The 23358-nt window shown below is 36.7% G+C and overlaps 2 protein-coding genes and 1 long non-coding RNA gene across 3 annotated transcripts; 1 reads left to right on the forward strand and 2 right to left on the reverse strand.

Moving 5' to 3' along the window:
- Positions 1–593: 593 nt before the first annotated feature.
- LOC114142007 (gamma-enolase) lies at positions 594–9079 on the reverse strand. Its single transcript, XM_028012999.1, has 13 exons — positions 8941–9079; positions 7205–7290; positions 7035–7130; positions 6893–6951; positions 6743–6812; positions 6502–6635; positions 5133–5355; positions 4855–5052; positions 3390–3466; positions 2365–2489; positions 2158–2266; positions 1107–1165; positions 594–983 (listed from the first exon to the last, which is right to left on the reverse strand). The coding sequence occupies exons 2-13, from the start codon at positions 7287–7289 to the stop codon at positions 914–916; spliced, it is 1305 nt and encodes a 434-aa protein (XP_027868800.1). The 5' UTR covers position 7290; positions 8941–9079; the 3' UTR covers positions 594–913.
- A 1789-nt stretch (positions 9080–10868) lies between these two features.
- Positions 10869–20552, reverse strand: mlf2 (myeloid leukemia factor 2). The gene is made up of 8 exons (XM_028013000.1): positions 20231–20552; positions 17792–17903; positions 17657–17692; positions 16573–16626; positions 16349–16477; positions 14332–14491; positions 13129–13338; positions 10869–11333 (listed from the first exon to the last, which is right to left on the reverse strand). Exons 1-7 carry the CDS (start codon positions 20272–20274, stop codon positions 13133–13135), a joined length of 741 nt encoding a protein of 246 aa, XP_027868801.1. The 5' UTR covers positions 20275–20552; the 3' UTR covers positions 10869–11333; positions 13129–13132.
- Positions 13215–21894, forward strand: LOC114142009 (uncharacterized). Its single transcript, XR_003594941.1, has 2 exons — positions 13215–13352; positions 21554–21894. It is a non-coding gene; the product is annotated as an uncharacterized LOC114142009 (long non-coding RNA).
- The last annotated feature ends 1464 nt before the right edge of the window (positions 21895–23358 follow it).

Genomic DNA, 23358 nt, shown 5'->3' on the forward strand with positions numbered 1-23358 from the left:
CTTTTTTTGTTTTACTTGAGTGAATATTGTAGTGAACTTGAAATGAGACGAATCTAACTTACAACTTTTCAGTCAGATATAGGAGTTTAAGACGTTTTTAATATTGATGAAAAACTACAAGTTCCACTGGCAAATTATTTCACTTATTACAAGACATCTTTCCCATGCTATAAGTGAAATAATCTGCCAGTGGAACTAGTACTATTTCATCAATATTAAGCAATTATTGCCTTATAACAAGCTCCTTTATCTGACTGAAAGTTACCCGTTATTTTTGTCCTTTTCAAGAACACAAAAATTTTTGCCCTAGAAACTGAACCAAAATACTCTATATTTGAACTTCTGTCAGTCCATTTTTCATTAAGTCACTTGTCATTTCTAGTGCAGTATAACTTATTGTATTTAGGCTTCAGTCAGAGGCTTGTTCAGATCTGCAGTAACACAGACCACTACAGGATCCCTGCCCACAGCTTTCTGTATATTCAACAAATCTTGGAAGAAACTTAGATAACATGAGTTAAAGCAACATTTAATCCCCCTCTGGGATTAAGAAAGTATTTTCAAAATGTACTGAATCACTTTAAGAAACAACATTAAAGACGATATCATAACTTTATTGTTTTTTGACAAAGTACCAGTAAGTTGTTGCACTGAAACAGGAATTAGACAAAACAACATGGACTAACACCTTTCAGGAGTGGATGAAAAGCATATAATACGAGGAAAAAAAATAAGATACTAACAAGACCACCAAGAGACTTAACTTGTTGAGGCATTAGACCAACACTGCCACAATGACTTTTCTATTTATTTAAAGACTTATTTATGAGTTATTTGGTGTGTTTGGGGCACTACTGAAACAAGTGAGTACATAAAAACATTTGGTTTCTCATGCTGCTGATGGCTCTGGCACTCAAAGGACACTGGGGTTGCGGAAGTTGTGACCAGCGAAGCGGGCCTGGTCCCCTAACTCCTCTTCAATCCTGAGAGGAAGACAGAAAACACAGAGGGCAGCAAGCAGAGGGATGGACGGGAAAGAAAAGAAAGACATAAATTACGGGCTCTTACATGACATTTAAAAATGATGAGATGAAATAGAAACTCACCTCATGAGCTGGTTGTATTTAGCCAGACGCTCCGACCGACATGGAGCACCAGTCTTGATCTGACAGAAAATATGAAACACTTACAGGCTTGGCTGTTTTATTATTAAGACAATTTAAAATGTTTGCTTATTTTGCTTAATGCTATCAAGTAGCATCTACTGAATGAATAAGTCCAAACTGGAGGTTTCCAGTTTTACCTCATACTCATGATTTCACCTGGTGCTTTTTCTCTTAAACTAATATTGCTGTTTGAGATTATGCCAAACGTATGCGTATTTTTGCAAAATTTTTAACTACAAACACAAACTTCAACTATTATCAGGCTTTAAGTATTGAACCCTACCTAGTGGTTTTTCATTAGTTTAGTTTTAATTTGTTGCGATTTTTCTCTAATTCAGTTAGTGTCAATTAGTTTTTAGAGTGTGTTTGCTAGTTTTTATTAGTTAAATATTCTTTAGTTTTAGTTTAGTTTATATTAGTTGTAGTAGTAGTCTTATTTTTTTTTAATGCTTTTTAAGTGTAAAATTCAAAAAAGTCAAAGTATCAGGATTATGGATTGGGTAATGAATACTCAACAGAAGATACCATTTTCATAAAATGTATTTAATTATTGTTGAATAGCTAACTCTGGCGTTTTCTCCCAGCATTTGCTGTTGCCATTTTGCAGACTGGCGTAGCATAACCGCCAGGAGGATTATGGATTACCGTAATTTGTCGACAGCTGACGTAACCTGCTTGTTAGATAAATCAAATTCACATCAGTTCGAAAAGCTAACAAATAGATTCATAAACACAAAAATTAAGGATGTTATATCTATAATTTCAGTGTGTTTTAGTCGCACGACTTAGTTATAATTAGATATAATTTTTCCCCATTAATTATCTTAGCTAACGAAAATATTTTCTCAATTTTAGTTTTCGTTATTTGTAGTTTTAGTTAACTATGATAACCTAGGGGACACACACACTTAATGTGAAAACTTACATGTGAACTACAAATATGTAAAACACAGACGAAGGGAAACATCGTCCATTGGGTTGAGCGTGTTACCTGTCCGGTGCAGAGACCAACCACCAGGTCAGCTATGAAGGTGTCCTCTGTCTCACCAGAGCGGTGGCTCACCATCACCCCCCAACCATTCTCCTGAGCCAGTTTGCACCTGAAACGCAGCCATAAGTGTCATACGCATGCAGCTGGGTGCACTGCAGGCACACATACATGAGATTTTGCATGAATGAAAACAGAGCAGTGACGCACGCTTTGATGGCCTCAGTCACAGAGCCAATCTGGTTGACTTTAAGCAGCAGACAGTTGCAGGCTTTTTCCTCCACAGCTCGCTGAATCCTGCGGGGGTTTGTCACAGTCAGATCATCTCCAACAACCTGCAGAGAAAAATCCCAGAAAATATGAAGAGATGTTTTGTTTTTCAGCAGAACTGGAGTTGACGACTGCGTTGTTACTGCGGAAATATATAAAGCAGTTATCTCTTTCACAGAGTCTCTGGGAGCTGCTGTTTATGTTCTGTTTGTGCAGTTTTTCTTTGGTTAGCTGGTAATAAATAGAGTGCAGTATCTTAGTTTTATTATTTAGAGTATAACTAATGGAGCAGGTTAGACTCTAATTGGCTGAATTTTCTCCCACAAGTTCTATCCATCTGAGTTGTTAACGATTTTTTAAAGTTTGTGTTTTTAAAACTGTATATGGTATCTGGTTTGTGGGATTTTTAAAATATTATTGCTGTATTTTCTATGGAAAACATTTTTTTACTACTATTTGTTCTTATTTATTGTTTTGTGATGTTTTTTTAAAGTTATTAATTTCACCAGGGGGTGGCAAGTACATGTGATTAATTGACAATAAAGTGACTATTTTCCTCCAGACAGAACAGCCATAACTGAGTCAGATTTGTGAGCTTCATACTTTTTCACGGTTTTTATCTCAAACTTTCCATGGTCCTGAGATCAGGGCGTTGTGATGGCCATTGCAAAACACTGACTTTGGTGTCATTACGCCATATTGTAACTAATTTAGTGGCATGCTTAGGGTCATTTTAAATTTGGAGGAACCATTTGCATTTCTTGGCTGATGTTTCCCAACATGCGATTTTTCCCTTGACTTCATAATGTGTCATTATGATACTACAACAACAAAAATATTGATATCTATAACAACAAATATGGAGGTTCTTGTTTTAGAGACCATGTCAGTGAAGTTCATTTTCTGTTTCAGTTGTTTTTGAGGTTTAGGTCACATAACTTCACAAAATGACAGTCCCGTCTCACCTGGATGCCAACCGAAGCTGTAAACGGTGACCAAGCAGGCCAGTCGTCCTGGTCAAAAGGATCTTCAATTGACACGACTTGAGGAAAGAAATGGACATATGAGTCAAATACCACATCCTGTTATGAAGGAAACAACAGAAGGGATGCTCCTGCATGAAGATGCTAACGATGCCATACACATTTCACGTTCCACAAGCTGCATACACACTCCTGTCAGCATAACAAGCCTTTCTGTGCTGCCACACATAATCAAAACATCCTCCACAGACCTGTGTGTCATGAGGAGAGAGCAGACTCTCCAGAAATCTGTTTTTCTCTTTGTTTGCTAGGCCTCTAGCAAATAAAGGCAGGACTGTGCCACTGCTATCCAAAGAAAATGTGTTTACCAACAGCAGTGATGCAGTAATACTGAGAGTAACGGCCTTTCCGTTACAAATCTGCGCAAATCTTTGTTGACATTCTGCTAATGTTGAAAAAACACAATTTTGCAATTGTGGTGTTTCCAATAAATAAGAAACACAATGACAATCAAACGTAGATAAACCTGTTTACATGCATTAAAAAAACATGCTGCATCATAATCCTCTCACTACTTCCTGTTGTCTTCTTTGACCTTCTGGCCAGTAGTAACATCCGGCTGTTCCTGTTGTCTTGATGTGATGCCAAAGAAAGTGTTTCCATTGCAGATTTGAGAAATTCATTTATTTCTATACAGTCGAAAAACCACCCATCCTAACGCAAACTTTTATAAAGGATTATTAGTAATTTTTTTCAAAATTATCATGTTTCCTTTAAGCAAATATATTTCGTCATTTCCATTTGCGCAGTTCTATAAACACGCCTAATATAAAAAATAAAAGTTTTTTGAAACAAACAAAAAAAGGTTTTTGTGCAAGGATGTTGTTTTTCAGACACATCAGAACATGTATTTTGCAAAAGTGCATTGTGGAAACACTTTTTTCGCGTCACACCAGTCACGTGATCAAAAATCGGCAGTTACTACTGGCGAAAACATCGAAGAAGACGGCAGAAAGCAATAGGAGGATGATTTTATTTTTTTTCAGACAATCTGAAACTGGTAGCATCCACAATTAATAGAAAGTTGTGTTCTGAGCTCTTCTGTAAAATCGCGGACTACAATTTCCCCTAAATGCCGCATGTGTAGCCAGCAGCTGAATCAGACACTAGCGTCTTCTCTGATGGCTGTCAGATGAGCACTAGCCATGTTTGAATAATGAACATATTTCATCATAACTGTTTACATCCATCACTGCCATAATTTCTATTGACTTATCACTTGAACAAGCTTATTCAAGCATGATTTTAACTTAATTTCTTATTTAACGGAATTGCGAAATTGTGTTTTTTCGACATTAGCAGAACATCAACAAAGATTTGCGCACATTTGTAATAGAAACGCAGCTACTGCTTGTCTCCGTGAGGCTTAAAAACCTGCTATACCAACCTGGGTAATTGTTAATGAAGCCCTGGTAGATGCTGGCTAGCGCCTCAGCGCTGATGTTGCGGGCAGCGTTGGGCGGGGACTTAAAGTCCAGGTCATATTTACCCTCGCTGAAAAACTCAGAAGCGGCAACATCCATTCCTATGACCACTTTGTCAGTAAACCCCGCCTTCTCTATGGCGGTCTTTATCAGCTCCAAGGCTGACGGAGAACAAGAAAAAAAAGCCAGTTAATACGGTGTATGACATTAGGAACCGTTTCCAGGTGCGCGGACTTTTCACCTTCACGGTTCTCTTGAATATTAGGGGCGAACCCTCCTTCGTCGCCCACGTTGGTAGCATCTTGGCCGTACTTCTCCTTGATGACGCTTCTCAGAGTCTGGTAAAGCTCCGCCCCCATCCTCAGCGCCTCACGGAAAGACTCTGCACCCACAGGGAGAACCATGAACTCCTGCATGGCCAGTCTGTTACCAGCATGCGAGCCCCCGTTGATTACATTGAAGGCCTGCAAGAGAAACACAACGGGAGGAAGCTTTAACATCGCTCTAACACATAATAAATATGGTTTGCTCTACAATTAATCAATAACAATATATATTGCGAATCTGATGGTAGAATCTTCAATATTGAGACAGAACCGCACAGCATTCTGGGGGATGTAGACAGAGGAAAGACTTTTGCCGCTCAGCCTCTCAAGCCCAGCTAAAAGGTTGGCGTCATCAACTAACTAACTCGCTCTTTAGTTGCCTAGCAACTACTTGCTGAGTAACTTGTGGTTACCTAGCAACAACCTAGTAACTTCACCATTTTTGCCAGAATTTAAGATATTTAAACATTTTCAGGGTAAGTTTTCACACTTTTTCTGCACCACATTTTGGAAATAAAAGCAATACAAATGGACTAAAAAAAAGAATATTTTAATTCAGTATTACATGACATTTATTACTGCTGTTAGTTTTCTTTGTGGTAGTATCGACATTCTACAGCAGGGACAAGTTAAGCTAAAATTTAGCAAAATTTTGTGTTTTGAAATACAGTATCTCTCTAACACATACCCTATAAATGGAGGTAAATTTGTCTAATTATTATTCAATTAAAAACATATTTTTAATAAAAAATAATTGTATAAGTTGTGCTTAATTTGTCTTGGTTCTGACATGACAAAATGTGGAAAGACACGAGTTGTATAAATAGTCCTGTCGCAATAAGCAATAAATAAATAAATTGTATGATTAATTAAAATGAGATCAATAATTTCCATTTGTATGATTAATTTTTTTCTCTTTCTAAGAAAAACTCGAGTAAAAAAGTCATCAGTTTTCTTTTGAATAATTTTTTTATAGAGACTTCATAATTAACTTTATTTGTTATTTTTGCTGTTCTGTTTGTTTATTTGGGGATATTTAAAATGTCTTCTAGTTCCAGTGTTAAGTGTTGTTTAGAATTTATTAATCTTTCAGAATGTGTTCATGCGTTATTTTGTCATTAACATAATATCACTTGAAAACGATCTCAAAATAACAATATTATAATTTATTGCAATATCTTTTGGGACAATTTATCAACCAGGTAAATTTGTTATTGTGACATATTAATAATTTTATGTGAAAATCACAATTTGACTGGTTATAAAAACAAAATAAAAGCTCACTGGAACTGGGAGGACGAGATCACCGTTTCCTGCCAGATCAGCGATGTGACGGTACAAGGGGACGCCTTTCTCCGCGGCACCCGCTTTGCATATAGCCAGCGATACTCCAAGAATAGAATTGGCCCCAAACTTGGCTGCGAGGAAACACAGAAGACGCCTCATCACACATGGATGCAGCTGATGCAGGCCGCTGCAGCTGCATGTCAGTGCGGATATCTCAGCATGAGAAACGCAGGCTCACATTTGTTGTCGGTGCCGTCCATTTCGATCATCATGTTGTCCAGCTTCTCCTGCTCCAGGACTCTCACTCCCTGGGAGGAAAGCAAGCTGTCACAAACAGAGTAAACAGATTTTTCATGCTTCTCCTGCTCGTTCAGCAGCTGATACTCACAGACTGCAGGAGAGTGGGCCCGAGGGTGTCATTAATGTGAGCAACAGCCTTGGTAACACCTTAAAGGACAAAAACAAACATTAAAATTCACCAGGAGGAAGCGGAGAGAAGAGAAGGATGGATGCATGCTGATGATTGTCACCTTTGCCCTTGTAGCGAGTCTTGTCGCCATCTCGGAGCTCCAGTGCCTCGTAGATGCCAGTCGATGCTCCGCTGGGCACAGCCGCCCTGAACAGACCTGGATTAGGAAAGGGTTAAAGGTTGGAGAAACTGAAGGACATGATAGATGCTAAGGGAGTATGTTTTTGTCACCTTTGGCTGTGTGCAGATCCACTTCCACAGTGGGGTTTCCTCTGGAGTCGAGGATTTCTCTGGCAACGATGTTCACTATAGACATCCTGCAAAATGTTAAACATTAGCCTCATCTTGATCTTTACAGCAGATTTTGCTTATTGGGGGAGTATTATGCATTTTCAGCCACATAGTATGATTTTATAGCTCAGTCAAGGAACTCTGTTACCTTCAGTTATAAAAATGCTGCAAGTATTAAATATAAATTCATAATTTAGCATCTTGCAAATGGGCCTCTGTCACTTTAAAGGGGCAGTATTACATAAAATAGACTTTTTTTTTTTAGCTTTTCATCATGTTATAATGTTATTCCCCAATCAAAAACATACCTGGAGTGTCACCTTGATTCTTTAATGAATGTTTGAAAAAATCCTTTAATCTCCATGGCAACCAATCAGCTGTGCAAAACGCCTGGTTGGACCCAGCTCTGCATTTGACAACGCAGCTCCACTTCAGAGCGGCAGTTTCCAAACCTCCACACAACTTCCTCCTTCAGCTCCTTCAGACTAGCCAGCAGCAATTAGTGGAACCTGGTAAAACTGTGCATCTGCTGAGCTCAGAAAAGGAGCTACTTGTCAGTGCGACGTTGGTAGAAATATTGTTAAAGGGTTAATAGAGGAGCCATGTTGCGATAACTTCCTGAAGGTGGAATTTCAGAAAAAGCAGGAGTTTTCAAAATGACAAAGGCCCAATTTCAAGACAATAAATTACAAAGCCAAATTTCTTTTAAGTCGTATTTGATTTAGCATTTTTATAACAACTGAAGGTAACATAGTTACTTGATTGTGCTTTAAAATGAGAGGGCTGGAAAACACATAATACTGCCCCTTTAAGAAACTGCTGCTCTTTCTGAAACTCCATATCATAACATGGATCCTCTATTAAACCTTTAACATTTTTACCAGTATTGCATTGAGAAGTAGCTCATATAATGAGAGCAGCAGATGTTCAGTTCCACCAGGTGTTTGCTAATTGCTGCTGGCTAGTCTGAAGGAGCTGAGTGGGGAAGCTTAAAAACTGCAACTCTGAGGAGGAGCTGCGCCTTGAAGGCGGGGCTAAGTCCAACCAGGCTTTGCACAGCTGAATGGTTACCATGGAGATTAAAGGATTTCTCCAACATGCATGAAAGAATCAAAGCAACAATCCAGGTGTATTTTTGATGAGGGAATAACATTATAACTTAATGCAAAGCTAAAAAAGTAGATTTTAACATAACACTGCCCCTTTAAGTACATGCAGAAAAATTTGACATATGGAAATGAGCAAGTGAGGTGGGTGGCGATGAAAAATTGATGATAGGTTTCAATAAAATAATAAGATAACATGATCAAAATGCATTTCATTGCAGCCCACAGTCGTAAGGAAGAGCTTTCACACTTGCTTCCTCTCATGGACTCACTGTGATTACAGTGACGCAGCCTGATGGATGGAGAACTGTGGAAACTAGGCTCCCTGTGAAGAGGCTCTCACCCACAGTAAGAGCTGGAAACATAAATCAAAACTCAATAATGCATATCTATTAAAAAATAAAAACATTTCAGCCCTTGAGCCTGTCCAGAATCTGTGCAATCTCAGCCAGTGACTGATGGAGGGGTGAGACAGAAAACAAACATGCAGCAGGGGAAGAGAGGGATGAGGAAGAGGATGCTTGGAGGGGATGGAAGAAGGAAATAGATCAATCTTTTTTTTAACGTTACCTGCTGCGTGTTTGATCCTGGTGGAGAGAGTCAGTCGGCAAATGACAGGGGGAGGCAGAGGGATGAGGAGCTGGGAGAAAGAGCGCTGAGAACGTGTGACGTTTTAGGGGGGAGGGAGAGCGAGTCACAGGAAGAGAGAGCGAAATGAAAGATGGAGTGGCATAGCTGGAGTCACATGGATCTTTGTTTTAATTAGGATGAAGATAATGTTCTTTAAAAAAATTATTTTATTTCACCAGCAAATTTCCTCATAGAAAAAAAAAAAAAAAGGTGTTGCTGTCAAGTCCAGAAACGACTCCATCCCATTGAAGGTACCAGTTTATAAAGAAAAGGAAACAAACACATCTGCTGTCTCGATGACAGGCAGCCGACATCACAACAAAGCAAACCCTGTAAGACAGATCTGTGCACAAAGTGGGTCATGTTGTCAGAGAACATCGAAGACAAAACCACATGGATGAAAGGAGACAAGGAGACAGGTAGACAGGTAACAGGAGCTGCAGCTGCTGGAAGGAGCATTTAAAAATAGCCACAGAGGTAATTAAAGACACAGAGCGCACAGCAGGAGGCAGAAAGAGCCGCTATGGGCGATTTGTCTGAAAATGTTTCTCCGTTTCCATCATCACGTACAGATTCGTGCTTTGGAGGTCTGTTGTCACGTCATAACAAAATTCAACATATTTTATGAGAATTTTATGTGATGATCCAACACATTTCAAGAGTTTTGGGGAAAAATCTGAAAAGTGTGGCATGCATTTGTACTCAGTCAGAACCCCAGATGCCTCATGATGTGCACGCTTTGTCACGCGACACAACAAAGTTCAGCATATTTCGAGGAGATTCCAAGTGATTGACCAAGACAAACTAGAGCATTTCAAGAGTTTTGAAAATAAAAATCTGAAAAGTGTGGCATGCATTTATATTTAGATCCCCAGAAGTCACATGACATGAAGACTCACATTTCAGGATCATTGCACGTTTGGTCATATTCAGCATATTTTGGGGGATTTTAAGTGATCGACCAATATAAGGCAGAGCATTTCAAAGGTTTTGAAAACAAATTCTGAAAAGTGTGGCAAGCATTTGTACCAAGAACTCTGGATGACGGGCATCCAGAGTGCTGCTGCACAATCTGTTACATCACAACAAAATTCAGCATATTTTGTGAGAATTTAATGTGATCAACCAACACAAAGGAGAGTATTTAAAAAGTTTTGAAAATGAAAATCTGAAAAGTGTGGCATGCATTTATCTTTCGAACCCCAGAAGCCACATGACATGAACACTCACATTTGGAGGACTGTTGAACCTTTGGTCAAGTTACAGAAGATCACTTAAAATCTTCGGGGATTTTAAGTGATCGACCAACACAAAGTAGCATTTCAAAACAAGTTCTGAAAAGTGTGGCATGCATTTATGCTCATACTCTTTTCCCCCTATCCCACTAACAAAAACAGTACACCTATGTATAATTTTAGTACAAATAAAAGTTGTGGGAAGGCCTCAGAGGTTGGAGGGCTGTAGCAGCATTGTGCTGTGGGTTTTAATTGAACTAGAATGGTCTAGTCAAAGTCCAAACCTAAATCCAATTGAGAATCTGTACCAAGGCTTGAACATTACAATCTGATATGACTGAGTTTTAAATATTTATAGCAAAAATACTTGCTGCTGTGATTTTATAGACAGATGGTTCTGCAATGATTTGACTCAAGGGGCGCAAATAGATGATAAACTTTTTATATTTTTAATTTTCTGCTTTAGTTTATTTTCTTTCCACTTCTTAATTATACCTGGACCTGTGAGAGTCAATCACTGTTGACAACGTCATGCAACAAAACAAGGACAAGTTCAAACAAACACCATCAGCAAGCGTCACCTGATTCACACATTTAAGATTTACAAACCTAAAACATCACAAGAGACATTTATTAATTATCTAACAATGTTTAATGAACTTTTATTTAGTTAGATTAATTAGGTAACAGTATACAATTCAATTCACAGACACACTAGTGCCCTCACAAACATAAAATGGACTGTACAGCAGAATTACTGGATACTGCAGCAGCGAACTGCAGCGGGTAAAAGACATGTCAAGTTTTGAGAATGAGTATATATTTATATATAAAGTGAGTGGATTTTCACCCATGTTTGCACAGGGGCATCTGTATAGCTCTATGTAACAGTACAGAAGTTGATCTGAAAATGTAGCCATCGAGAGTGTGTTATATTTTGTTGATCGTGTGTGTGTGTGTATAATATGTTGCACATGTTTAGACAGTCCAGTCATATCAAACATTAATGACGGGCAGCTCCGTCTTCGGCGTGTTTCACAGCATCGGGGGAAGCGCTCCCTCAGTTCCTTCCATCTGCTTCCTTGAAAAGTGGGACACCTGCAGAGACGGAGATTACATCAGACCAGTGCGACATGGTTCTAATTTCAAAATTCATCCTTTTTCCAGAAATAAAGCGATACAAAACACTGTTCCTCACAAAATCATTTCGAGATGATGAGATTTTATTCTGGTTAGTTCTGTATATTTTTGAGCTGTCTTAGAGTGTTATGTTACTTTACATCCAAATAAGCTGCAGCTGGTCACGCCCTCTCATACATGAAAATGGCTGAAAACAAATGCGCAATTAGACACCCATACATCTTTGAAAAGCAGAACTGGAGCCTCCTGCATAACTAGCAGAAATACAGCAAGTGGTTTCTGTAAGGCAACAACAAAACACTTTTGTCTTTTCCAGCAGCCATTATACAGTGGTAAAACTAGCTGACCAAATGTGCTTGAGTTCCACTGGAGTTGCTAGGTAACTGGGCTGGGCTGGAGTTGCTAGGAAACGTTGTAGTGTCCCAACAATCAGGAGGTTTTTGAAACGGCTCAGACACCAAAAGACATGAACTTGGGTGTTTTAATTTTTTAAAAGCTTGAGCTGTTGTTAGAAGCAACAGAGACAAATAATGGAGTAACAAAAGAAAAATGTGCAAAACATGTCTGCACAACTATGAGGACAAAAGGACAACAATCAAAGGAGAAACCTCAGGAGTCTGGACTTAAATCCAATTGATCACCTCCGGAAATACCTCAAAATATCTCCTGACACGGACTTTTCAACCTCAGTGAGCTTCAAACGATCTACAGAAAATAAAATGGTAAAAATCTGAGAATGTCTCTACAAGGTAAACTGGGAGAATCCCAGAAAGACTGGACTGACTGCTACCAGAGTTTTATAACATTGGATGACAAGAACCACTTATATTGTTGGACAATAAATTGCCCCTGTATTTATTGCAATAAATAATGTTTTGAGACCATTTTCAAGTAATGTATTGATAAGGCACAGTACTGCAAGTTGGCCCTCTCCAGGACAAATAATTTTTACTTTAGTAAAAAACAAAACACTGGAACTGGAAGATATTTTGAACATCCAAAATAAGAAAACAGAAAACAACTTCACAATCAAAACTGTAATTAAAATCGATTACGATGTCTCTGTAGACAAAAATGCCCTTCAAAAAATATACAGGTCATCTTAATATGTAATGTGATTAATTTAGTTATTGTGATAGGTTTATGCATGACACAGCCATCATAGCCCCATCTCACTAAACTGCACACAGTAACGGCATTTAATCATATTTTCCAATGTATTGATATTTACTGAATAAATGAACAGAGTGGAGAAAATAGTAAAACTTATTCTCAACAATACAAACAGTTTTGGTCTTTTTAAATATCATTAATTGGAATTTACAATAAATAACAATAATAAATCAAAATTCTTATAAGAAATGTATCATAATAAATTAGAAACAATATGATAAATGCGCACCATTACTATAACACAGAGTGTGAAAACTCTGTGGTGGGACTCTAAACACTCATCGAAGGTCAGAGTGAATATAAGATAACAGCGATCGTTTCCTATCAGCGTAGAGACATCTGCAACTGCTTGAAAATTCAAAGATTCCCTACATATTCATCTTTGGATATGAAATAAGCAACAGCTGCTTCATCAGTCTGTTCCTGGGTATTCCCATTAACAGTTAAAACTTACAAACTCAACTCAAGTCAGCTTCTGAATCAGGAAGAGAAACCAAACGAACCATAAACGAACCCATCATGACTTGAAAACGCAGAGTGCCATCTGAATGAACTCCTCTCCCGGGCAGGTCGACCTTACCTTCTCACCAGTCGTAACGCGGACGGGTGTGATGCTGACGATGCCGAGGAGACTCATGTCGATGGGGGGGTGGAGAGCTGGAAGGGGCAGGAAGGGCCAGCTGCTGCCCTCCTCCGCGCGGGTCCTGACCGTACTCCAGCGCACGGGCATGTGGGGGGGCATATCGTCCTGCCTCCCTCCTCCACTCCTGATCAAATGCTGCTGCCTCACCTGACGACAAACAGGTTTGAAATTTTACTGGATTTTATCAACACTTATATACACATATCAGGGTTTGTACAGTTTTCCCACAGTAAAATTCAAGCATTTTCAAGGTAGCTTAGCTTACTTAGAAAATGTAAGTAATCACTAAGATAAAAACAATGAAATGAACTATAAAAAAGATAGTTTTCAATTCACTGTTATTTATTTGTCTTGTGATGGCATCTTAAATTCTACAGCAGGAGCAAGGAATACTAAAATATAACAACTCTTATACACATCCTATGCAGATCCAAGAACAAAACACTAACAAAAATAATAATGTTTTTTTAACGCAAAAAATACAAGCCAACATTTATTTAAATTACCACACACAGATCAATAAGTCGTTGAGCCATCAGGAATAATAAATATTCATTACATTGAAACAATACAAACAAATCATGTTAAGCTAAATGACCTTTCTGCTTAAATTAAATATTTACACACAGAAATGACACAAAACAATCTCTAAGAAGTGTTCTCTTTAGTTTTCTGGCATTTAGCAAATAGAAATAATTTTTATAATTGCATCTGATCTGAAACAAGAAAGGTTTAGTCTGATTTAATTTCAGACAGTGAGAAAAAAATTTCTGGTTTTTTATTAACAAAAATAATAATAGTAATAACTATTTGTAAATTGCTCAACAGTTACAAGGATATAAAGGACAAAATAAAACGGTGCACATTAAAAACAGATAAAACACTAAGAAGGCAATAAAGCCTTTTATTATGAAAATATTTGGTTTCAAATGCAAACACTGTTTTCCAAATTTAGTCTTTTAATCAAATGCTAGATTGCACTTTCTCACAAAACGGTGCAGTTTGAATATTAAGCACTTTCTAGGACTTTATATAGAAAACAAGCACTTCAAGGATTTCAAACACACGTATGAACTCTGAGCACACCAAGGAGCCAAAGAGAAGCTCGTTTTATAAAAAATTATCAGCACTCGTACTCACTCTCATCAAGGTTGATGTAGTCTTGCCTTTCCTCTCGATCTCCAGTGCGCCTGTTTCGCGAGCGCTCCATTATGTGCGCTCGCTCCCCGATGTGGTGGCCGATGGCGAGGCGCTCCAGGCCGCTCTCGCTGTCCCTCATCGACTGCCGTGTCTCACGGATCTGAGAGGAAAAATGGCAAGAAATACAGTTCACAAAACAATCCGATGACCACAACTTGGAGCTGGGCAATAAATCAATAATATCGTGATAGTCACTTGATCAATAGATAATACGCCTTATAGAAAACTGAATATCCTACTACTGAGTTACTACCAATGCAGAAACAAAAACCAGGGGAGGGGAGGGGGAGAACCCACTAATAAGATCACAAAACATGTTATTTAGTTATCCTTAATTTACTTATTTATTCCTTGTTCTGACTTTTTTTGTTGTTCTTTTTTCTCTCTCCCACCTCTACTCAAAATATTGAAACAAGGAATATTAGAGAAAAGGAAAATAATAAGAATGCATATCAAATTAGAAGATTAAAAGACTTTTAGAGTAACCCACATATGTTAATTCAGTTTTTTGTTGCGACACCACTTGGGTTATTTTTCATTTTTTATTAATTTTTGTTCGTGTTATTCTCTTATCTAATTGGTTATTTGCTATTTTGAAGATCAATACCGCTGTTACTCTGTAATGCTTGTTTTGTAAGCGCTATTCAAACTCAATAATACTTTATTGATCCCAACGGGAAATTAAATATTGTAACTCAACAAAAAAGGCATTGTTAATATATAGAAGATTTTCACTGAACTCCAATCCAGAACCACACGGCATTCTGGGAGATGTAGGCAGAGGAAAGACTTTGATCCGCTCAACCTCTGAGAGAGAGAGCTAAGCAAGTTTGGTGGAATCAACTAACTAACTTACTCCCTCACTCGCTCTTTGGTTGCCTAGCAACTCACTCACTCTTTGGTTACCTAGCAACAACATGTTCAGTAACTGGCAAAGCAGTTTAAGGTTTTGCCACTGTGTCTCATAACTGCTTAAAATTAAAAATCAACGATGTGGAAAGAATATCATGGATAAAAACTGTGGATAAAACAGGAAAGGTCACAACAGTTTGCAGAGGTGGGTAGAGTACACAAAAATTGTATTTTAAAGTAAAAGTAGCACTACTTCAAAATACTTTTAATCAAGCGAAAGTAAAAAGTATTTGGCAAAAAGTCTACTCAAGTACTGAGTAACTGATCAAATTATCACTCATTTAATATTTCAAAAATACATTAATCAGATTAACCAAAATATAAAGTTTTGTGAAAATTTTGGTATTTTAAGGACCAAAATGACATTAATTCATGTACGTAACAAAAAACAACAAAATCAGGCAAAAGAAAGTTCTTCCAAATCAGTTTCTTTAAAAAAAGTTATGAAACTTTACCAAAGACTGCAGGTGTGTATCTATGCCTGGTACATTTTTGGTTAAAATATGTTTGTTTCTCATAGAGAATCCAGAAAATTCACTCAAGTAAGATTAGCAATACTTCATAATAAAATTACTCAAGTAAAATTAAAGAGTAAAGCGTAGCAAAAATATTCCTAAAAGTACTTTTTTAAAGAAAATTACTCAAGTAAATGTAATTTAGTACATGTAAGTAGTTACTACCCATACTACTGTATGGCAGTACTTCAGATATTTAAAACAAAAACCTAATCAATAATTATTGATATCTACTGATATGAAACACTTATGGCGATACGTTTTTCCAGCCATGTCGCCCAGTCCTACCTGAACTCTGAACAAACCAGAACTCAAATGCTTGTATAACTGAGATTTATGCTGCTCATGATTTATCCCCTGTCTGTACAGCTTGTGGTTTTTCATGAGTTACTAAGGCCAGAAGAATTTGTTCATGCTTGTATAAACACACGGTTACGGCCCGGCGCTCAGACAGGTGTAAATCAGGCCTTCTTACATGGTAATATAACACCAGCCTTGAAAAACAGCTAAAAATGTTAATATATTCCTACCCCTCCGGGGCCTGTTCTTGTTTGACTCGTCTGTTGATAAACTTTGGGAGCTCCAGGGTCTGTGGACGAATACGAGATCACTGTTGAGGAGGAAAATGTTTGGCAGTTTGGCGATCCGGACACTCTGTCCTATGAGAAGAAGACAAAACAAAATGAAAAAGCTGAAGTAAAACTTGAATAGTTTTGTCTTCACAGCTGAGGTTAATGGTTGACATGCTGCTTACCATGTTTCCCATCATTTCTCCCATCATGCCAAACATATCCATGAACCCGCCTCCCTGCAAACATGGAGGAAAGCTTTAAAATGTGTATTTCCTTTAATACAGGGGTTCTTGATTTATTTAAAACAAGAAAATAAGCAATCAGTAGGACAGAAAAAAACATGTGAATACATAACCAAGAACAAAATGATTAGCTAAGCGCTACTTTTCTGTTTGGAAAGGAGTAGGAAGAAGTGAATATTTATTTAATCCTACCCCTTATAATAATTTAATGAAATATATTATATATTGATGCTCAAATAATCAAAAATTTGGAATTAAAACATGTTATAATATTCATGCATCTGTTTACTCATGTACTGTGCTAAAGAGTCAACAAATAAATTATATTACATAGACAAAATGACTACAAGCCAACTCTCATAACAGAATAAGAAAATCTATGGATACATAATAATAATAATAATGACAACTGCAAACAATAACTGGACATACATCAGAGTAGTTACCAACTCCTTGCCTATGTACACCTATAAACTTTTAAATCTGTGTTATATAACAATAAATAAAAAAAACAAATAGAAAACAAAACTGACAATAAAAATATATTATTAAGCTTTGAGTTTTAGTAATAAATTTATGACATTTTTAGGATTATTGAAATTTAAACTACAGAAAACCTTAGTGACATAAATTAAATTTAACTTATGCAACACTTGAAGCAAGTTAAATATAACTCTGTTTACTCAAAATGATGATTTTCAGCTCTGATATGAGAGTTAATTGTTGTTACACAGCTTTACTATGTAATGAGAGTTATTGGCGATTTGTTTAAGCTTGCTAAAGAACTCAAGAACTTTTCAAGCCAGAAAACAATTTAACATTAGCAAGGAAGTGGCGAAAACTTAAGTCGCATAAATTAAATTGAAATTACAAGGAGATTTGTTTAAAATCTCTAACCATATCACAAATATATGAATAATTTTATTTTAACACAGAATGTACCTACTTTTACCTAAACTTTTTGTGATAACAGAAATAAAATAGATGAGAATTTTTGAGAAGAGTAAATAAATTGGTTACCCACCATTCCCATCATGCCAAAGGGAGCCAGTGGACCCGCCTAAAACACAAATCTCATGTTAAAAACATAGAAAATACAACAAAAACACTAATTTGGGGATTGAACAGACAAAATATTGCCGCAGCAGCAGCCTGTTACCTGTCTGCGTGCCACACAGTGTGGCTGAATCTGGGGAGTGAGAGCGAACGGATCCATGGCGAATGGTCCAAACATCGTCCTCATCTGCTGCCTGTGGGCAGCAAACGGATCCCTGCAAGAAAACAGTTCAGTGAGTCACTGAGTTCAGCTGCCTGAACTGGATTTAAAACAGGCCAAATTAACACAAGACAGAAAAAGAGTAACAAACTCAGTAATATTTACAGGTGTTTCCAAGCTCTTATTTCACAACCATCTCAGTTTCAGCACCTTGAGTCACATGACTAAAGAAAGGTTGATATATATAATAACATAGAGATGTATAAAAACAAATGGCTGTACATGTAATGGTCATGCTTTCCATATTGAGACTTTTAGCCATTTAGCTTAGCTTTCTGCCCCCGGTCCAGTGTAAGCTGGAGACATTTTCCCCAACATCAAACTGGCCATTTATTATCGTATCGTTTATCATCACGATAAATTCAGATTAATGTTCAAAATCCCAAACCTCTCTGTCATCGAGATTCTTATTTTTACAATTTTCTCCATTGTTTGTTCAATGAAAGTATTAATAAACATCAATAAATTTGAAAATATGATTAAATGCAGTTACTGTATGCAGTTTAGTGATCTGTTGCTCTCATGCAGCAACAGCCATACCTAAATACCTAAATAAATTTATTTACCTAAATAAATGAGTACTTAGTCACTTATCATAATAGAACCATAAAATACTGTGAAAAAGTTTAAGTTCAAATCGCCCACCCCTAATTTTTTGTACCATTTGTCAATAAATATATATCTTTTCATTTAACCTTAATTTTACCAGGATAAAAAAAACTATTGAGATTAAAAACCTCATTTTCAAAAGAGGCAACAACAAAGAATGCCAACTTAATTGGTAAATTTCTTGTTATGATCAGGATTTTGATTCATGGTGTCACGATAAATTCCTATAGGTGATGTTTAAAACCTCTCAAACTGTTCATATTGTTGGGATTGTTAATTTGACTATTTTTTCCGCCGTTTTTTCATTACAATCATCAATAAATACATTTTTAAATATGATTAAATGTATGCAGTTTAGTGATACAAGTCACACTTCTTTATGCGACTTGTGTAAAAATTAAATAAGGTGTTTTTCAAGAGCAGTATCAGTTTGTGGGGCTATGATTTTTTTTTAAAGCTAGTAAAAATTAAGTCAATTCTGACAATAATCTTCATGAAACTGTGTTTAGTCAGAGGCTTCTGCAAATTTGCTGTAAAACAGACGGCTATACCGTCTACAATGACTGAAGAATTTTCAATTAATGCAAGGTTTTCCCCAGAGTTTTATAAGCCTGGCGGGCCACCAGGCTTTACTTGTCCCCCCACCAGAATAAGCAATGCTTTTTTAAAAAAAAAGTATTTTTAAAATGTTTGCATTTTTTTAAGACTTTATAGTTGGTCTTCAGGTGTTAATCCTCCAATAACACATAATTATGAAGTAATATTTTCAAATTTCCTGTCAACTTTAAACAGTTTTTAACTGAAAAACATGACGGGCCGCTGGATGGATGACTGCCCTGGCATCTAATCACCAGGCTTAGCAAGTTTTCTGGGGAAAACCTTGTAATGAGTTCAAAACCACACTTCATTTCCCTTTGGGATCAATAAAATATTTTTGAAATTGAACTGATTGCCGTGCCATTCAGTCACAGCCATACCTAAAGTAACCTAAAGAAATTGCTTGTTATTGACACTTATCACAATTGTACCACAAAATATTGCAATAAAACTTTAGGTCCATTATGACTAGTGTCTTTTTATGTCTACCATGTATCGATAAAGGGGTGCTCACATGCAAACCTACATAAAATATCTCTTGCATTTGCTTGTTTTTCCGATTAAACAGCCAATAAAAATACTCGTTCTACTACTTCCCCAAAACAGAGCCAACATTTTGATCAGATTCAAGATTTTAAAACTAATGCTGATTCAAATTAAGGTTTTCAGAAAGAATCACGTTTATCTAGCCTGTTTAAGTAAGAAAATAATTTTTTATACATTTAGTCGAACAGAGTGACGTGCTGATGTAAATATGCAGGGTGAGAAATGACCAGAAAAGGTCAGAAATGTGCTCCTGTTAGCTCAAACATAGCCAAGTCGAAACAACAGGAAACGTGGTGTTGAGCGGGTTTTGCTCTAGCTGGTGTTTTAACGCGTTACTTTCGGGAACCGATAGTTCTCGTGTATTTATTTAATTATTATTTTTTTCGCTTTATTGTCTATCCAATATGGTGGACCGCTACAGGCCCCCACCACAGCTGGCTACAATACCGAAAGGTAGGCTGGCTACCTTCAACAGGGCGCTGTGAAAACGCAACTTCACTGCGCCGGCATCCAACAGCAGCAACAAAAACAACACAGTTCAGACCAAATGCAGTAAAAGTCAACGCTTACATCATGAAGGGGTCGTCTTCGGCGTCATTCAAGAAGCGGAACATGCTAAGCGGTTTAACTCAGCTGGCTGATGCTAGCCAGCTAACTTGAGTTAAAGAGACGTAGAGAAAAAGAGTGACAGTCTCACTTTCAGGTCGGGCTGAAATGTTGGACTTTGAGCCCGGCTGCTTCCCGGAGAAAACGACACAGCAGCTGTATCTCTTTTTCAACGAGGTTTCTAGCTGAAACTGTCACTAGACAGCAAATTCCAGAAACCTGGAGCAAACATTGAAAACGGAAGTCCGTCCCGTAACAAAGGAAAACACCGCTGCTAACAAGCTAGCATCGAAGCTAACGACGGTGACTTCCTTTTGCTTTTCAAAATACATCATTTCCGAAGAAACGTTTCACAATAATTATACATTATTCAAACAAGTTTGTGATATAGAAAAAGATCGTATATGCTCTATAAAAACACCCATTTATTCAAATTAGAAGCTTATTTCAGCGGAATAAGCTGAAATAGCAATATGTTGTTTACATATTGCTAGTCCATAACAATATAGCTATGTCAATGCTAAACAGAAAAATGCAATTATAAAAATTACAGTTTACCCTTAATACCACAAAATTACACCTAAATATGACAACTTCAGATTCTAGTCTGAAGTTTACGTGTTAAATCTTTTTCTTAATGTATTAAAAGGTTTTATTGGTCTGATGTAATATTTCTATTTTTAAATGTTATGTTTTCATTTGCTCTAAGCACAAAATTACCATAATTAACAGAAAAAAAGGCCTGACAACATCTGTCTTTGTAATTGGTCTATTACAAAGACTAATTTGTCTTTGTAATAGACTAATGTGTTTCACCTAATGAATTGAGTAAGTAAAATAAACTTTTCAATAATATTCAAATTTACTGCCTGAGTCTGAGAATGGAAACAAGATGTTCTTTTCTTAGAAAAGCAAATTATATCTTGTTAGCAAGGAGAAAGTAGCTAACTTTAGGATTTTAAATTTAATTTAAAAAAAAAGAAAAACAAACTTGAATGGAGACAGAAGTTTTATCCAAAGTGAAAACATGGATTAAATTGACAATTTTTAAGAGATGGTCTTGATCATTTTCAGCGTTACTGCCATGTTAACAAGATATTAATTGTAATTTATTGGATGATGCTATTGATGTATGAGGAGTGAGTGTAAAAATATATTCATACTTTTACCCTCTCCTTTGAACATACAAATATACTTTTGTTTTTTTGTTTGCTTTTCTGTTGTTTTACATTTATTTTAGTTGTAGATAACGTTGTTCATTCTTTTATTACAACACCCTCAATAAAGTCCGTTTTATAATGGAGGAGATCTGGCTGATGTTTCATGGAGCTTCAGGCGGTGTTTGGAGATGCGTTGAACTGCACCTGCTCTCTGTACATGATGACCCTGACATTACAACTGAACACTCCCATCTGAAAAAGGATAACTTCTCTCTTCCGGATCAAGCTGCACGCTCCACTTATATAAAACACACTGAAAATGTTTTGAGAAAACTGGCAGAGAATAATTACAACAAAGTTTGTCAAAACTCTTGATCAGTTGATGAACCATCTCTGTTTTCTCTCCCGTTCATGTTTTTAATTTTTCTTTTTACATCTTTGTAATGAATTAAAGTGTTTGCTCTGGTACAGATTAGTTCAGTTCTTTGTTGATAAATCAGGAATTAAATTAACCCCATATTTGGCAGCTGAGTTCAGTTTTCTCTGGCCACACTCCAGGGTCAAAGATGCAGATGGTAGTGTGATGGTCTGGGTCTGATTTGTTGCTGCAGGACCTTCATAAGTTGCTTTAATTGATGGATGGATGAATTCTATCCAAAGCAGAAGAAGTCAGTAAGTAAGTAAATACTTTATGCATTGTTTAAATTTACAACTACTAACCTGAATCAGTGTATTATCATTGGAAAACAGAAACACCTCCTCCTGCAGGACATGAGACAAGGAGTGTTTGTTTCTTTTGTGATGTGCGGCTGCGCCACAGATATCATATGATAATATTTTTCATAAACTACAGTAGAGCACAAAGTGGGAATGAACTTCAGTGGGAATGTAGCCTGTGTCTGACTCGTCAAGGAAAAACAACAGTAAGTAAAGCTGAAAAGAACTGCTGGTTACAAAATTATTACATATTCTGGAGCATTAGGAAGTTTTTCAGAGATTAAATGCTTATTTGAATTAGAAATTATTACAAACATCATGGAAGTATTGATAATATAGTTATATAAGAAAGTTCAAAGTCTTCAAAAATCATGTACTAAGATCATAGCCTATGTTCTTCAGAAGTAAACAGAAATAAATTCTTAATATTCATTATTCTTTGTAATGAATCCATATGAATTTTTTTTAATTAAATAATTGAAATAATAAATTTTTAATGATATTTTAGTCAGGTGTATGTATTGATTTTCTAATACATATACAGTACCTGCATTAGAAAATCATAGGCAAACAGAAGAATCTATAATTATTTTGGATGTAAAAGAAAATCATAACGTTACAGAAAAAACTTTAAAAAAAAAAAGATACTTAAAAATTAAATAGTCAGAGCTACCAAGAGGCTCCGTGGTTGATTTTAATTTGCTTAGAGACCAGACAAGAGCTACTTTTAAACATACTGTTAATTCTGCTTCATACTGAAGTTTGACGTGTTTATGTCATGATATGTGCAGGAATCTGTCCAGAATGCAGACAGGAGTCTGCAGTAGTCTCATGACTGTAATGTTTAACAGAGAGGAGAATGAATAACTTACAGAAAACCAGATGATACAGAACAGAAAGGAACCAACAAGGTAACAGAGAACTGACGGGTCTTTATACAGAAGGTCTAATCAAGAAATGAGGAACAGCTGGAGGGAAAGCGCAGGCAGAGGAGAAAATAGAGAACAGCTGGGAAGAGGAGCAGGCTGAGAAAGATGAAAAGGAGGGAAATGACAAAACAGAATCTAAGACGGGTTGAAAGAAACACTAATCTAAGGAAACAAAGAAAGAGTAAATAAAAATCTAAGTAAATAACCAACACAGAGACAGACAGGACAAACAACCATGCACACACACACATTTGGACTGTCGGAGGAAGCCAGAGTACCTGGAGAA

This window comes from Xiphophorus couchianus, chromosome 3 (assembly GCF_001444195.1).
Source record: "Xiphophorus couchianus chromosome 3, X_couchianus-1.0, whole genome shotgun sequence".
NCBI lineage: Eukaryota > Metazoa > Chordata > Actinopteri > Cyprinodontiformes > Poeciliidae > Xiphophorus > Xiphophorus couchianus.